We start from the raw sequence: 18,191 nt of genomic DNA, 5'->3' as shown, positions 1-18,191 counted from the left end.
TCTCCTCAAAAAAAAACTCAAATCAAGTTAGTAAGACAGAACTTGCCCTGCACAAAGCCTTGCTTACTGTCCCTACTTAGGCCATGGTTTTCCAAATGCTCGTTAATCCTATCCCTAAGAATCTTCTCCAATAGCTTCCCTACCTCTGATGTGAGACTCACCGGTCTATAGTTTCCAGGATTATCCCCATTTCCCTGCTTGAATAACGGAACTACATTAGCAACTTGCCAGTCCTTGGTGACTTTGCCTATGGCTAGAGAGGACATGAAGATCTTGGTCAAGGTGCCAGCACTCTCATCTCTTGCCTCTTTTAATAGCCTGGGGTTTATCCCATCTGGCCCTGGGGACTTATCCACCTTAATGTTCTTCAGAGGCCCAACACCAGCATCTTTATCTCAAGATGCCCTAACATATTAGCAGGTTCCACACTGATTTCATTATCCTGACATCCTTCTCCTTGATAAATAAATATAAAATCCTTGATAACGCAAAAAACTCATTTACAGCCTTGCCCACATCCTCTGCCTCCAAACACTTGTTCCCTCCATTACCTTGAGTCCTTTCCTCTCCTTAGTTACACTCTTGCTCTTGATGTATGTATAGAATGCCTTGGCATTCTCTTTCATCCTACTTGCCAAGGACTTCTCATGGCCCCTCCTGGCTTTCCTAATTCCCTTCTTGAGTTCTTTTCTGGCTTTTTTATATTCCTCAAGGGCTCTGTTTGATTTTAGCTTCCTAGACCTTGCATACTCTTCCTTTTTCTAGAGACACAAGAGACTGCAGATCCCAGCATCTGCAGTCTCCTGTGTCTCCAGAAAAAGGAATCTGATGCTGGAATCTGAATCCTGCTGCAGGGCTTCGACCCGAAACGTCAACAATTCCTTTCCTCCCACAGTTGCTGCTCGACCCGATGCATTCCTCCAGCAGATTGTTGCTCGTCCTTTTTCTTCTTGACTAAATTCACCACCTCTCTCGCAATCCACAGTTCCCTGACCTTGCCATCCTTGTCCTTCCTTCTCACTGGAACATCCCTGTGTCCTACTCTGTGCAGCTGAATCTATGCCGCCTTGTTTGACACTTACACCCTGGAAAAAAGACTCTGACAATCTACCCATCTATGCCTCTCATAATATATACTTCTGTCAGGTCTCCCCTCATCGTCCGATGTTCCAGAGTAAACAATCCAAGGTTGTCTAACTTCTCACGATAGCTAATACTCTCTAATTCTGGCAACATCCTGGTGAACCTCTCTTTGCCCTCTCCGAAGCCTCCACATCTTTCCTGTAATGCAGTGACCAGAACCACGCACAATTCTCCATATGTGGTCTCACCAAAGTTTTATACAGCTGCAGCATGACTTTGCTAACTTTCATACTCAACACCCAGACCAATGAAGGCGTGCATTGCATACACCCTCTTTGCCACCCTATCTACCTGTGTTGCCACTTTCAAGGAACTGTGGTGTTGCACCCCAGGACCCCTCTGTACATCAGTGCTCCCAAGGGTTATGTGATTTACTGTATTGTCAGAAAAGGCAGCGTGCCTGAGGCTTGGGAGCAGTTTAGATTTCAGTAAAGGAGGACAAAAATAGAAATGGTTGGTGAAACAAATGTTAGGTCCCTGACATGGGGATAGATTATAATTAGGAACCAGGAAGTGGGAGAACAATTAAACAATTACTTTGGTTCTGCCTTCACAAAGGAGAGCACAAATAACCTCTCTGATATGTAAAGGAACCAAAAGTCTCGAGACTGAAGGAAGTCTATAAAAGAAAAGAATGAATGCTTGGGAAATTGATGGGGTAAAGGCTGACCAATTCCCAGGCTCGGATAATCTACATCCTGTAGAATACTAAAGGAAATGGCTCTAGCTTTTCACAAACTATATCAACGATTTGGATGAGGGAACTAAATGTAGCATCTCCATGTCTGCAGACAGCACAAACCGGCAGTGGATTGTGAGCTGTGAGGAGAATGCAGAGAGGGTCCAGTGTGATTTGGACAGGTTTCAGAAGTGGGCAGGTGTGTGGAAGATGCAGTATAATGTGGTTAAATTAAGGTTATCCTCTTTGGTGCTAACAGCAGAACTCAGGATATTATCTGAATGGTGATGGATTGGGTAAGGATAACATGCACTAGAACCTGGGTGTCCTCATGCACCAGTTGTTGGAAACAAACGTTTAGGTTCAGCAAGCAGTTTGGAAGGCAAATAGTACGTTGGCTTACATTGCAAGAGGGTCTGAGTACAGGAACAAGGATGTTTTGGTGAAGGTGTACAGGCTTTGATGAGGTCCCATTTGGAGTTTGGTATGGTTTTGACCTCCAGTACCGAGGAGGGAAGTTCTTGCCATGGGGACAGTTCAGCAAAGGTTTACTGGGCTGGGTACTGGGATGGCAGTGTGACGTGAGGGGAGACTGAATCGGATAGGCTGATATACACTGGAGAATAGGAAGGGATCTAATGGAAAACTGTGAAATTTGAACAAGAGTCGACAGTGCAGTTACAGAGCAGCTGTTCCTGATGGATGTAGAGTCCAGAACCAGGTGTCACAGCCTCAGGATATGGGATGTGCCACTTAAAGTGAAATGGGGAGACATTTTTAAATTTTAAATTTTATTTACAGCGTGGTAACAGGCCCTTCCGGCCCAATGAGTCCGCGCTGCCCATTTTAAACCCAAATTAACCTACCCGTACGTCTTTGCAATGTGGGAGGAAACCGGAGCACCCGGAGGAAACCCACGCAGATACAGGAGAACATACAAACTCCTTACAGACAGCGACGGGAACCGAACCCCAATTGCTGGTGCTGTAATAGCGTCGTGCTAACCACTACGCTACCGTGCCTCTGTATGCTCTGTCTTTGCCCAGATGCTGGTGAGTCTCGGGAATTCTCAACACAGAAGGAATGGAGGCCAGGTCATCAATTCCAATCTAATTCTTAAAGCTAAAGCACTCGGGGGATATGGGAGAATGCAATGGGGTAGTGAAGTGGATGACCTGAAGGGCAACTCCAGTTCCTGTTGGTGATGGTACACTGGCTCCCTTCATCCATGGTGTAGATTGTATCTAGTGGAGCAGCACTAATCTCTGAGCCACCCTACTCGCTACTGATGGCCAGTTCAAAAACTCTCCCCACTCCCTATCCATTGACGTATTTACTCCAACCAAGTGCACTCTTGCGCAGCAGCCTTTAATAGAGATCCAAATACACTGCCTCTGAACTTTTCCCTTTATCCACGTGGTCTGTTATATCCTCAAGGATCCAATCCTCAGTCTGTCCAATACAAGGTCCCTTTCATAAAGCAATGCCTTATGATTTTCAAAATGTCCTGCTCTCACCCCCACATCATGGATTCCAGCTTTGCTTCATTAGCTGGCCCATCATCTCTGGTTAAAGGAAGTTAATGAACGAGTTGGGTTTTTCTGACAGCTTTGTCACTTGTTCTGGTGCCAAGCCACATGACCTTTTCCATGATGTAAGTAGAAGCTCGGTCACAGGTTTAAAAATTACACTGAGTGATGTTTCTAATGGGGTAAAAGCTGAAAAGTGGAATGCTGTGCTGAGCAACTCTCTGCTAGCAATGGCCAGTTTTGTTATTTATCAGTTTTGTAGCCATGAGGTGACTGCACATGGAAACCTCAACTTGGCCCTGACTGACAACAGACAAATTTGGAGCAAGTGTAGGTTAGTATTGCTCATTGGAGAGCAGTTTCAAAGAGCCAGCAGGAGAACATTGGTCCAAGTGGCTTTCTCTACCTCAATTGCAATTGCTGGGAGAATGGGTAAGTGTGCAGAATTTGTTGGTTTAAATGACTTTTTCCTGACTGTTGAAAAACAAGAGAAAAAAAGGACTGCAGATGCTGGAATCTAGATGAGAAAACAACAAGATACTGGAGGAACTCAGCAGGCCAGGCAGCATCCGTGGAGAAAAGCAGGCGCTCAACGTTTTGGGTCAGGACCCTTCTTCAGGACTGAAGATAGGAAAAGGGGAAGCCCGATATATAGGAAGGAAAAGCAGAGCAGTGATAGGTGGACAGAAGAGGGGAGGCGGGATGGGGATAGGATGGTGATAGGTAGATGCAGGTAAAGGTTAGTGAGGTAAAGGTAAAGGGAGGAGGGGAGAGCAGATCCACTAGGGGATGGGTCAAAGGTAAGGAGACAGGTGCCCTATGGGGGGAGGGGAGGAGAGGAGAGGAATTAAGAGATATAGGCGAGGAGAAAAAAAGAAAAAGAAGCTTGGAAAGGGAAGAAAAGAAGAGGCATGTTGGGGGGGGGGGGGGGGGGGGGGTGGGGATTACTTAATGTGGGAGAATTCAATGTTCATCTCATTAGGCTGCAAGATTCCAAGATGGAAAATGAGGTGCTGTTCCTCCAGTTTGGGCTTGGAATTCTCCTGGCAGTGGAGGAGGCTGAGGACTGACATATCAGTGATGGAATGGGAGGGGGAGTTGAAGAGACTGGTAACGGGGAGAAGTAGATCGCGGTTACGGACAGAACGCAGGTGTTCTGTGAAATGGTCACCTAGTCTGCGTTTGGTCTTGCTGTTATGAAGGAGGCCACACTTGGAGCACTGAATGCACTAGATGATATTAGGGCAGATGTAGGTAAATCTCTGCCTCACCTGAAAGGATTGTTTGGGTCCCTGGATGGAGGTGGTGTAGGGGCAGGTGTTGCACCTATGGCTGGGGTAGTGGAAAGTCTCCGGGGTGGGGAGGGAGGAGTGAACTAGGGAGTTGCAGAGGGAGCAGTCAAAATGCAGTCAGTTAGTGAAGCTCTGACCCACAGAAGTAAAATCCAGAGTGCCCTTTGCTGTTGGTTGCTCATTGCTTGGGAAGGGCCAGCTAAGTATCTGGGTCTGTCTACATTCTAGCTGGATGAAGCTCACAACCAGGCCAGGAGGTTACAGAGGTCCTTGGATGAACAGACAGAAGAGTCGGAGAACCTTCAGGTACAGCTGGAACACCTGCAAACCAGGTACGTAGAGTGCAGAAAATCAGCTTGTTGTACTTGTTCTGAAATCCCTTGGGATCAAGGATGACTTGCTTCCTTTCCAGTGTTGTGGACTCTGAGGTAACTGATGAGGGGTCTACGGATGGGGCAGCACGCGGCTGACAGGGTGGCAGGCACTGCTTCCACCACTCACACTGGGCAGGTTCTCAGTCCCATCCTGTATCTCCTTCTCCACTGTGAGCAGCCACGGCCAGGGGTTCCCAGGAGCCAGTGTGATGTCACATTTCTTCAAGGGACCTTTAAGAACATCCTTGAATAATTTCCTCTGCTTGGTTTAAGCTCTTCCATTGTCTCAGATCTGGTGTTGAGCATATGAGTGATGTTGGCCCATTCAGCACAGGTGGCTGAGGGAGATCCCTGGCTTGGCCCTGGGCTCTACCAAGCAGCAGTTGTCCTGGCCCTCGTGTCTGCTTCGGACACTTGGGCTACTTGCAGCACTCACCTGCAGTTACTGGAATGTTATCACTAATTCTGTCTCTGCAAATCATCCAAAGACAACGGAAGGAAGAGGGAACCAACACTGGGATCCCCCACCAGGACTACGTCCCCAGCACTAAGCTCCTGCACAGGTCATAGTGCTGTGGTGACCACTGTCCCACATGTAGTGAGCCCAGTGTTTGCGCCTCAGTCCTGTACAATGAAACTGTCCTTTCATCCAACAAAAATCAAAACCCATGTAGGTGCTGGAAATCCGAAACAAAAACAGAAACTGCTGCAAACACTTGTCAGGTCAGGCAGCCTCTGTGGAAGGGCAAACAGAGTTAACGCTCCAGTTGTCCTGAATGTCTTCAGCATTTTCTGTTTTTGTTCTTGCACCCAGTTGCTGATTGCAAGGGCATTTGATGGTTTTCATCGGCCCTGATACACCTGCAAACATTCAGGGTGTGTGCAAATGAAGCTGACTGCAGACTAAGTGGGGCAATGTAGAAAACGAGAGCAAGGGTTGGCCATTCAGCCGTTCGAGCCTGCTCTGCCACTCAGTATGTTCACAGCCAATCATTGCCCTGTTCCAGCCTTCTCCCCAGATCCCTTTGGTGCTAAAACAACCTAATTCCTCCTTTAATGTTTTTAATGATTTGGATTCAGCTGTTTTCTTTGATAAAGTTCACCACTCTCTTGGAGAATAAATTTTGCCCCATTTCAGTCTTAAGTGGCTTGCCCCTTATCCTTTGGCTGTGACTCCTGGCCTTGGACACTCAACCATCTGGAACATCCTTCCTGCATCTAATCTGTTCAGTTCTGCAGGAATTCTGTAGGATTCTCTGAGATTTAGTTCTTCTAATTGACCCAGTCTGTCTTCCTGCATCAGTTGATCCATCCCAGTAATCAGTCTGGTGAACCTTCGCTAAACTCCCTCCATAGCAAGAGCATCCTTCTGCAGATAAGAAGACCAAAACTGCACACAACACTCGAGGTGCAGTCTCACCATCGCTGTATTCAATTGTAGAAAGTCATCCCTGCTCCCATACTCAAAACCTCTCACTAGGAAGGCCAGTGTACCTCGACTTGTCCTCTCCTCATGAAGGTCAACATACCATTTGCCTTCTGAGCCACCTGCTGTACCTTCAGTGACTGGTGCACACGGACCCAGGTCTCACTGCACCTTCCCCTTTCCCAATCTATCGTCAATAATCAGTCTTCCAATTCCTGCCACTGAAGTGGGTAACCTCACATTTATCCATGTTATACTGCGGCTGCCCACTCCCTCAACTTGTCTAAGTCAACCTGGAGCTTCTCTGCATCTTCCTCAAGACTGGCCCTCCTGCCCAGCTTTGTGTTGCTGCATACGTGGAGTTATTGAAAGACATTTGGACAGGTACATGGATAGGAGGGGTTTAGAGGGATATGGGACTCTAGAGTACATTTAGAGTCCTTGTCCAAGAGTCATCGCACAAAAACAGGCCCTTCAGTCCAACTGGTCAATGCCGACCAAGGTGCCCATCCAAACTAGTACCGTTTGACAGCGTTTGGCCCATAACCTTCTAAACCTTTCCTATCCACGTACCCATCCAACTGTCTTTTAAAGGTTGTTGTTATACCTGTCTCAACCACTCCCTCTGGCAGCTCGTTCCATATATGGACCACCCTCTGTGTTTTGGGTGGGGGGGGGGGGTGGAAAAAAAGTTGCCCCCAAGTTCCTATTAACTCTCTCCTCTCCCTCCCCTCTCACCTTAAACCCATGCCCTTTAGTCCTTGATTCCCCAACCCTGGGAAAAAGACTGTGCATTCACCCTATCTATGCCCCTCATAATTTTATACACCTCGATAAGATCACCCCTCAGTCTCCGATGCTCCAAGGAATAAAGTCCCAGCCTGTCCAACCTCTCCCTATAACTCAGTCCCTCGGGTCCTGGCAACATCCTTGGAAATCTTTTCTGCACTCTTTCCAGTTTAATAACATCCTTCCTCTCGCAGTGTGACCAGAAGTGAACACAATACTCCAAGTGTGGCCTCACCAACATCCCGTACAACCGCACCATGACCTCCCAGCTTCTGTATTCGGTGCCTTGACTGATGAAGGCCAGCGTACCAAACGCCACCTTCACCGCCCTGTCTATCTGTGTCTCCAGATTCAGAAAACCATGTACCTGAACTCCAAGGTTCCTCTTTTACAACACTCCCTGTTCACTGTAAAAGTCCTACCTTGATCTGTCTTTCCAAAGTGCAACTCTCCACATCTGGACTAAACCCCATTTGCCATTCCTCGGCCCACTTACTCAGCTGATCAAGATCCGTGTAAATCCTGACAACCATTTTCACTGTCTTCGACACCACCTATTTTAGTGCCATCTGCAAACTTACTGACCAGGCCTTGTACATTCTCATCCAGATCGTTGATATAGATGACAGACAACAATGGTCCCAGCACCAACCCGAGGCACACCACGAGTTACGGGCCTCCAGTCCGAGAAACAACCTTCCACCATCGCCCTCTGCTTCCTGCCATCACGCCAATTGTGTATCCAATTAGCCAGCTCTCTAACCTTCCAGAGCAGCCTACCATGTGGAGCCTTGTAGGGCAGTACAGCACAGGAACAGGCCCTTCAGCCCACAGTGAAAAGGCCTTACTGAAGTCCATATAGACCACGTCTACCACCCAGCCCTCATCAACCTTCTTGGTCACTTCATCAAATAACTCAGTCAAATTCATGAGACATGATCTCCCACACACAAAGCAGTGCTAACTGTCCCTAATCGACCCCTGTCTTTCCAAATGTTTGTACATCTTATCCCTGAGAATCCTCTCCAGTAACTTACCTACTACAAATGTAAGACTTACTGCTCTGTAGTTCCCAAGTTTTTCTTTGCTGCCCTTCTTGAATAAAGGAACAACATTCGCCACCCTCCTGTCTTCCAGCACTTCACCCGTGGCTAAGGAAGTAATGCTGAGGTTTTATAAGGCGTTGGTCAGACCACATTTGGAGTATTGTGAGCAGTTTTGGGCCCCGTATCTAAGGAAGGATATGCTGGTGTTGGAGAGGGTCCAGAGGAGGTTTACGAGAATGATCCTGGGAATGAAAGGGTTAACACATGAGTGTTTGATGGCTCTGGGCCTGTACTCGCTGGAGTTTAGAAGGATGAAGGGGGATTTCATTGAAACCTACTGAATATTGAAAGGCCCGGATAGAGTGGACGTGGAGAGGGTGTTTCCAGTAGTGGGAGAGTCTAGGACCAGAGGGCACAGCCTCAGAATAGAAGGACGTCCCTTCAGAACAGAGATGAGGAGGAAATTCTTCAGCCAGAGGGTGGTGAATCTTTGGAATTCATTGCCACAGGCAGCTGTGGAGGCCAAGTCATTGGGTATATTTAAAGCAGAGGGTGACAGGTTCTTGATTAGTAAGGGTGTAAAGGTTACAGGGAGAAGGCAGGAGAATAGGGTTGAGAGGGAAAAATAAAGCAGCCATGATCGAATAATGGAGCAGACTTAATGGGCCGAATGGCCTAATTCTGCTCCTATGTCTGATGGCTAACACTGATGTATCTATCTCAGCCAGGGCTCCCGCAATTTCTTCTCTAGCCTCCCGCAGTGTCCATGGATGTACCTGGTCAGGCCCCAGAGAATTTGTCTACCTTCATACCTTTTAAGACATCCAGCATCTCCTCTACTGTAATGTGGACCATCCCCAAGACATCCACATTAACTTTTCCTAGTACCGCAGTCTTCCTGCCTTTCTCTACGTTAAAAACAGAGGAGAAATATTCATTGCGGGCCTTGCCCATCTCCTGCGGCTCCACAGACACGCATCCACTTTGGCCCTTGAGAGGCCCAATTCTCTCCCTAGTCATAGCTTTAGCTAAATGTGTACTATGGCTAGCTGGGGTCACAGTTACTGCCTGCCATGTGGGAATAGACCTGATTATTCCTACTGTAAGTTATACAGCGAGTCTAGCAAGTCCAGCACGATTTGAATCTTGCTGTGCAGAGCTAAACTGCAGCACATCATCCGGAGAGTTTATGCTTTGTTTAGGGAGAGTGAGTTCAAACAAATGGTTAAAACAAGACAGATAACTATCGTGTCGTCTCTCTAAAGCAGTTTCTAAATTCTCGTCATACACTCGGGACCCCACCAGTGCTATATGGAAACATCGAATGCTGCTTGATCTGTTATTGTCTTTTCTCTCCAGCTCGATGAATCCATTACACGAAACCAATTAGTGAACTGTTTGACATTGCCCATGATATTGCATTTCTCTCCCTCTCCTGTACATGCTATATTGCTCATGTGTTCCTGATGTAAGAGGCTAATCATATAAATATAGTAAATAACCTCTCACTGAACATATTGATATATTTTATTGATTAAAGTCAAAGTGCATACATTTTTAATGCCACTCCTTCCTAGCTGTACAAATATCAGAAAGATTTGTACACTCAAGTGCAGTGTATTTAATTGCTATCAGTTAGAAAGCCATTAAACTCTGCTTTGATCCTAATTCTCAGTCACTAACTCCATGTTGCAAACCTCAAGGCTATACCTTGATCTTATCTTCCTCAAAGTTCTGTGCTGCTGTTTAGTTTTCAGCTGTCAGGACACCTACTTGGGTTATGATTGGGTGTATATTGTCATTTAAACTGTGTTTAAGCTGGACTTCTGCTTCTCGAGATCAGTACCATGGTTGATGAGGAGTTGATTTGGTGGACTAGAATCAGTTTGCCAGTGAGAGCTGGTCTTCCCTGTGTACAGCACATGAAGAAGGCAGAGGTGCAGGGTCCGTTGCTGTCCTGTGAATTCACCTTCTGTCAGTACATCTCTGTAATCAGTACCATGGTCTACCTCTAAAATATCAGCCAGCTTTAGCCAAGTTCTCCATTGCCTCTCATCATTGTTGAGCTGCTAACTTGAGCCTTGTAACAAAATTTGCCTTCTATTTTCCCCTACTGCTGGCACGATACCACATTGCTGATCCTTTCCATAACCATCAGAGACCCAGAGGTTTGCAGGCAGTGCAGATGGCAAGACTTTCTCTCAAGGCTGGAGAGCAAGGGAGGGGTGAGGGGGGATAAGAAAGTTCAGGGGGGATAAGAAAGTTCAGGGCGAGTAGACTGGAGGGACAGAGGAAGAGGGGGAGGGGTGACTACAGCAGGACTGGAGTGAGGGGGTGGGAGGAGTTGTGGAGACGTGGTGGATGTTGGAGGAGAACACATCCGCAATCCTTCTGTCTTTATGGGCTTTAATTCCGTAGCTAATTACAGGCATATATCCTGTGTGGCTCTGACTTTATTGGTAACGGTTTCTGTTGTGTACACACATTACACTCCAGAGACATGAACACGTGACACAGGCTGCCAGATCGGTGGCGTTATGCTGGATTGCTGCACTATCAGGTGCTCTCTTTAAGATACGTATTTAACTGTGTCAGGCCCTCAGGTAAAGGGAAAAGATCGCTCAGCGCTGTCTGAGGGACAGCAAGCAAGTTTTCCTCTATCCTGGTTGACCATTAATCCTTAACCAGCATTAAAAAAACCCGGATGTTTTGATATGATCATATTGCCATATGTGGCAACTGACTGGGCAACAGTTAGCTGCATCACTTCTTTGATTGCAACACTGATTCCGCTTCATTGTATCCCTGTGGTTGTGGAAGGTGCCAAGTTCTTTCCTTTTATCTCTTGGTTTTCCTCATGTGAAGTCCTGCTACCTACAGATCCCAACTGTCAGCTACCGCCAGTGTCCATTCAGGCATCCGTTCCTAAATATCTCGTTGCCTTGCTCCTTCTCCACCCCTGGATCTTCCAGAAAGATCCCAGGGGCAGGTAAGAACTGACTTCTGCAGAGCACATTTGCTGTGTTTTCTGTGTTGAAGGTGGAGCCGTTGAGTTATATAGCACAGAAATAGGCCCTTCTGCCCAACTGGGCCATGCCGACCAAGATGCCCCATCCAAGCTAGTCCCATTTGCCAAGCATTTGGGCCATAACCTTCTAAATTCTTCCAATCCATGTACCTGTCCAACAGTACCTGCCTCAACCACTTCCTCTGGCAGCTCATTCCACATAGATGCACCCTTTGTGTAAAAATAAAAAGTTTCCTCTCCTATTAAATCTTTCCCCTCTCACCGTAAACCTGTGGCCTGTAATTCTTAAGTCTTGATTCCCCGACCCTGGGGAAAAAGACTGGGTACATTGACCTTGTCTATGCCCCTCATAATCACTCCTCATTCTCCTATGCTCCAAGGTAAAAAGTTTTAGACTGTCCAACCTCTCCCTATAGCTCTGTCCCTCAAGTCCTGGCAACATCCTTGTAAATCTTTTCTGCACTCTTTCCAGTTTAATAACATCTTTCCTATAGCAGGGCGACCAAAACTGAACACAATACTCCGAGTGCGGCCTCACCAGTGTCCTGTACAACCACAGCATGACCTTCCAACTTCTAAACTCAGTGCCCTGACTGATGAAGGCCAGCGTACCAAACACCACCTTCAGTGCCCTGTCTACCTGTGACTCCACTTTCAGGGAACCATGTACTTGTTCTCCCAGGTCCCTCTGTTCTACAACACTCCCCAGGGCCCTGCTGTTCACTGTGAAAGCCCTATCCAGATTTGACTTTCCAAACATCTCACATGAATTGAACTCCATTTGCCATTCCTCGGCCCACTTACCCAACTGATCACAATCCCCCTGTAATTTTTGATAACTTCCTTCATTGTCCCCTATACCACCTATTTTATTGTCATCTGCAAACTTACTAACCATGCCTTGTACGTCCTTATCCAAATCGTTGACATAGATGACAAACAATAATGGTCCCAGCACTGACCCCTGAGGCACACCACGAGTCACGGGCCTCCAGTCCGAGAAGCAACCTTCCACCAGCCACCCCTCCGTACATCAGCACTGTTAAGGATCCTGCCATTACAGTGTACCGTCACTTTACATTTGATCTCTCAAAGTGCAACACCTCACACTTGTCCGGATTAAACACCATCTGCCATTTCTCTGCCCATATCTGCAACTGATCTATATCCCACTGTGGCAGTCTTATCCACAGCACCACCAATCTTTGTATTGTCTGCGAACTTACCCACCCATCCATCTTTTCATCCAGGTCATTTATATATATCACAAACAGCAGAGGTCCCAGTGCAGATCCCTGCAGAACACCATTAGTCACAGACCTCCATCCAGAATAAATCCCATTGACCACCACCCTCTGTCTTCTATGGGGAAGCCAGTTCTGAATCCAAATGGCCAAGTCATCGGGGATCCCATCCATCTTATTCTTCTGGATGAGCCTCCCATGAGGTACCTTGTCAAATGCCTTACAACATCCACGGTTCTACCTCCATCAATCACCTTCGTCACCTCCTCGAAAAACTCAATCAAGTTAGTAAGACGTGACTTGCCCCGCACAGAGCCATGCTGACTGTACATAATAAGGCCATGGTTTTCCAAATACTCATAATTCCAATCCAAAAGAATCTTCTCCAGTAACTTCCCTACCACTGACATGAGACTCAACCATCTATAGTTTCCAGGATTATTGCTCTTTCCCATGAATAATGGAACAACATTAGCTACTCGCCAGTCCAGGACCTCGCCTGTGGCTAGAGAGGACACTAAGATCTTGGTCAAGGCCCCAGCAATCTCATCTCATGCCTCTCTCAATAATTTGGGGTATATACCATCAGGACCTGGGGACTTGTAAGGTCCACCTTAATGTTCCTCAAGAGACCCAACGCTATCTTTCTTTATCTCCACAACCTTAGTGTACTAGCACCCTCTACACTGATCCCACAATCCTCCACATCCTTCTCCTTGGTAAATACTGACAAAAAGTACCCAAAAGTTCCCCATGTACTCTGCCTCCAAGCACATGTTCCCTCCTTTATCATTGAGTGGTCCTTCCCTCTCCCTAGTTATCCTCTTGCTCTTGATAGAACCCCTCTTTCAACCTACTTACCAAGGACTTTTCATGGCCCCTCCTGGCTCCCTTGAGTTCTTTTCTAGCTTCTTTATAATCCTCAAGGGCTCTGTTTGATTTTAACTTCCTAAACCTGGCATATGCATCCTTTTCTTCTTGACTAAATTCACCACCTCTCACCACATCCAAGGTTCCCTGGCCTTGCCTTCCTTCTCACTGGAACATCCCTGTCCTGTACTCTGTGCAGTTGGTCTTTAAACTCCCTCCACGTGTCAGATGTGGATTTGCCCAAAACCAGCTGTTCCCAATTAACTCTCCCTAGTTCCTGCCTCATACTCTCTTAATTTGCCCTGCTCCGATTTAATGCTCTTGCGCAAGGTCCATACTTATCCTTATCTATAGCTCTCTGAAAACTTAAGGAGTTGTGATCAGTGTTCCCTAACTGTTCTCCCACTGAAAGGTCAGTCACTGGCCAGGCTCATTACCCAACAGTAGGTGCAGTACAGCCCCTCCCTCTCATTGGACTATCTACATACTGCTTTAAGAAACCTTCCTGGATGAACCTAACAAATTGTGCCCTGTCTAAACCTTTTGCACTAAGGAGGTCTTAGTCTGTATTGAGGAAGTTGAAGTCACCCACGACAACAACGCTGCTGTTTTTACACCTTTCCCTAATCTGCCTGCATATTTGTTCCTGAATGTCCTGGTGGATTTTGGGGGGGGGGGGGGTCTGCAGTATGATCCCATCAGAATGATTGCACCTTTCTTATTTTTGAGTTCCACCCAAATAGACTCAGTGGATGAGCCCTTCATTATGTCCCCTCTGAGTGCAGCTCTGATATGGTCCCTGATTAATAACACAACTCCCCCCCCCACCCCCCATCCACCTTCTACCTCCGTCTCTATCTCTCCTAAAGCATCGAAGCCCTGGAACATTAAGCATCCAGTCCCGTCCCCCTCCCAACCAAGTCTTTAATATTGGCCACAACATGATAGTTCCATGTGCTATCCGGAGAATTGGAGGGATATGGATCATGTGGAAGAGTTTTATTTTAATTTGGTGTCATGTTCAGCACAGACGTGGTGGGCCAAAGGGCCTGTTCCTGTGCTGTACTGCTCTATGTTCTGTGTATCTAACAGAAGCCGCCTGGAGGGGTCTGAGGAGCTCTGTCCGTCGGCTCTTGGAGAGGATAAACCATCATTCTCTCTCTTGTCCCTGCTCTTTGTGAAAATAACCATGAAGCCAACCAATATTCCTACCCTGTCTTTAAAGGTAAATGAGCCTCTCTCCACCAGAAGTGCTCTTTGTAGCTGGCTGTATTTAAATCAAACCTGTGGCACTATGCCCGCAGGAGGAAGCCAGTCTTGTCCCATCCCCACCGTGTCAAGGATGGTGGGTCAGTGCACGTTCTTTGTCCTGCAGTGTCACATTATGAAGACACATCGCCTTTCAAGCTATTATATGGTTGCTCCATTTAAACTGCACTTAAAGGTTTGAGTTGAACCACTGTCTGCAGTATTCATTGACTGTCTGCGTGGTTCGCTTAAAATCAGAGGGCCTTAATTACTTTGATGGCGAAAAAAAATGTTTTATTGTTTCAGAAATGTCTCTAATGCAGTTAGATGACCGTTCAGCATCGGGCAATGCTGCTGCTTTAGGCTGTGATTAAGCACAGGGGAGAAGCAGTAAAATACAACAGAACATTTCTAAAAAGCACGTTGAACACTTGCACTAAATTCTAGGTCATACACTCCCATTCTCAGGCTATTCTGGATTGTGGGACATCTAGTAAGATCTAGATACTAGAACACGGTATGCATGCAAATGCATTAAATGCAACGTGAATTATGAGCTGCAGTTCACCCCAAGCCTGTTCTGCTATGTAGTAAGATCACAGTGGATGTGATTGTAACCAGAACCAGGGGAGGTCTGTGATCAATGGTGTTAGAACATGGAACATTATAGCACAGTACAAGCCTCTCGACCCACGATGTTGTGCCAACATTTTATCCTGCTCTAATATCTATCTAACCCTTCCCTCCCACATTGCTCCCCATTTCTTTATCATTCATGTGTCTATCTAAGAGACTCTTAAATGTCCCTAATGTATCTGCCTCCAGAACCTCTGCCGGCAGTGCGTTCCAGACACCCACCACTCTCTGTAAAAAAAAACAACTTACCTCTGAAATTCCCTTTGTATCTTCCTCCAATCACTTTAAAATTATGTCCCCTCGTGTTAGCCATTGTCGCCCTGGGAAAAAGTCTCTGACTGTCCACTCGATCTCTGCCTATGTTGTGCAAGGATCATTGCGAGGATCTCTGTTGCTTGTAATACGTGTGAATAATTTAGATGAAAATGGAAGGCTGATTAGTAAGTTTGCAGATGACACCACAACAGATGGAGCTGTGATCAGTGAGGAAGGTTGTGAAAGGATACAGCAGGATGTAGATCAGCTGGAAATGTGGGCAGGAAAATGGCAGATGGAGTTTAATCCGGACAAATATGAGGTGTTGCATTTTGGGAGGTCAAACGTAAGACTATATAGTAAATGGCAGGAACCTTGGGAGCATCTTGGGGTCCGACTCTGTAGCTCCCTGAAAGTGGAAAGGGTGGTAAAGGAGGCACACGGCGTACTTGCCTTCAGTCAGGGCATGTTGCAGGTGTAGAAACCTTTGGTTAGGCCGCATTTGGAGTATTTTATGTAGTTCTGATCTCCGCACTGTAGGAAAGATGTGGAGGTACAGAGAGGTTCACCAGGGTGTTACCTGGATAGGAGAGTTTTAGCTATAAGGAGAGGTTGAACAAACTTGGATTGTTTTCTCTGGAGTGTTGGAGGCTGAGGGGTGACCTCAAAAAATAAAAAGTGAGATGGGAGAGTCCAAGGCCAACATGTTCCTGTTAGAGTGAAGGACAAGACTGGCAGGATTTGAGAGCCCTGGCTGACGAGGGATATGAAGACTCTGGTCAAGAGAAAGGAGGCGCACGCCAGGTATAGACAGCCGGGATCAAGTGGAACCCTTGAGAAGTACGAGTGGTGTAAGAGTACACATAGGAAGTCAGAACAAAAAGGACATGAGGAATCCTTGGCAGATCAGGTAAAGAAGAATCCTATAAGGATATTAAGAGCAGGAGGATAACTAGGGAGAGAATCGGTCCCCTTAAGGATCAGTGTGGTCGCCTCTGTGTGGAGCCACAGGGGGTGTTAATTGAATACTTCTCATCTGTAGTTACTGTGGGGAAGGTTATGGAGGCGAGTGACTTCAGGGAAGAGAACTGTGCAAAATATATCGACATAATGAAAAAGAAGCCGTTAGCAGTCTTGAAATGCATAAAGATGGATAAATCCCCAGGGCCCAGTGTATGTTGGGACGTTGTGGGAAACCTGGGAAGAAATTACTGGGGTCCTGGCCGAGATATTTGTATCTTCCATAGCCACTGGTGAGGTACTGGAAGCCTGGAGGGTGGCTATTGCTGTGGCTTTGTTTGAAGAAGGGCTGCAGGGACAAGCCAAGGAACTACAGACCAGTGAGCCTCCCATCAGTGGTAGTGATATTACTGGGGGGGGATTCTGAGAGGCGGGTTCTATCTGTATTTGGAAAGGAAAGGACTGATTAAGGATAGTCAGCACGGCTTTGTGCGCGGGAAATTGTCTTGCAAATTTATTTTTTTTTGAAGAGGTGACCAAGAGGATTGACGAGGGCAGGGCAGTAGATGTTGTTTACGTGGACTTCAGTAAGGGTTTTGACATGGTCCCGCATGATAGGCTGGTCTGGAAGGTTAGATCACATGGGACCCAGGGTGAGTGAGCCTATTGGCTACAAAGTGGCTTGGAAGGAGTCTGAGGGTGGTAGTGGAGGGTTGTTAGTCAGATTGGAGGCCCGGGGTTGGTGCTGGGACCCTATTGTTTGTCGTATATATTGACAATTCAAATGAGAATGCAGATGGCGTGATTAGTAAATTTGCGGATGACAACAAAATTGGTGGTGTGGTGGACAGTGATGAGATGAGATTTCTTTATTAGTCACATGTACATCGAAACAAGAACGTTGTCTAAGGTTCAATCAACCAGCAGATGGAACTTAACTCAGACAAGTGCAAACTGATGCATTTTGGGAAGTTAAAGCAGGGCAAGACCATAGACAGTGAGTGGCAGGGCCCTGGGGAGTGTTGTAGAACAGAGAGACCTCGGGGTACAGGTACACAGTTCCCTGAAAGTGGTGACACAGGGCAGTGAGGAAGGCATATTGCTTGCCTTCATTGGACAGGGCATCAAGTACAAGAGTTAGAACATAGAAAAACTACAGCACAATTCAGTTGGAACATCATGTTACCACTGTGCAGGACCTCGGTGAGACTGCACCTGGAATATTGTGTGCAGTTCTGGTCACCCTACTGTAGGAAGGATGTGATTAAGCTGGAGAGAAAGATCCACAAGGATGTTGCCTGGACTGGAGGGCTTGAGTTGTAAGGAGAGACTGGACAGGCTGGGGCTGTTTTCCCTGGAGCGAAGGAGGCTGAGGGGTAACCTTTTAGAGGTTTATAAACTCATGAGGGACTTAGGTAAGCTGGATGATCACAGTAGGGGAGTCTAAAACTAGAGGGCGTAGGTTTAAGGTGAGAGGGGAAAGATTTAAAGAGGACCTGAGGGGCATGTTTTTCATGCAGAGGGTGGTGGATATATGGAACGAGCTGCCCGAGGAAGTGGTAGAAGTGGGTACAGTTACAATGTTTAAAAGACATTTGAACAGGAACGTGGATCGGGAAGGTTTAGAGGGAGATAGGACCAACGCAGGCAACTGGGACTAGCTCAGGAAGGC

General features: G+C 46.8%; 1 protein-coding gene across 3 annotated transcripts in view; it reads left to right on the top strand.

The window, feature by feature from the left end:
* The window catches only part of ccdc102a (coiled-coil domain containing 102A), an 82,448-nt gene that overhangs the window by 54,745 nt on the left and 9,512 nt on the right, over window positions 1-18,191 (top strand). For all 3 annotated transcript variants that reach the window (XM_052027972.1, XM_052027974.1, XM_052027975.1), the window contains one exon: window positions 4,872-4,975. In XM_052027972.1, the coding sequence (XP_051883932.1) occupies window positions 4,872-4,975 (104 nt within the window). Of the gene's footprint in view, window positions 1-4,871; window positions 4,976-18,191 lie in introns of those variants that run through there.

This window comes from Pristis pectinata, chromosome 13 (assembly GCF_009764475.1).
Source record: "Pristis pectinata isolate sPriPec2 chromosome 13, sPriPec2.1.pri, whole genome shotgun sequence".
Classification (NCBI taxonomy): Eukaryota; Metazoa; Chordata; class Chondrichthyes; order Rhinopristiformes; family Pristidae; genus Pristis; species Pristis pectinata.
This window is presented reverse-complemented; position numbering and strand designations above follow the sequence as displayed.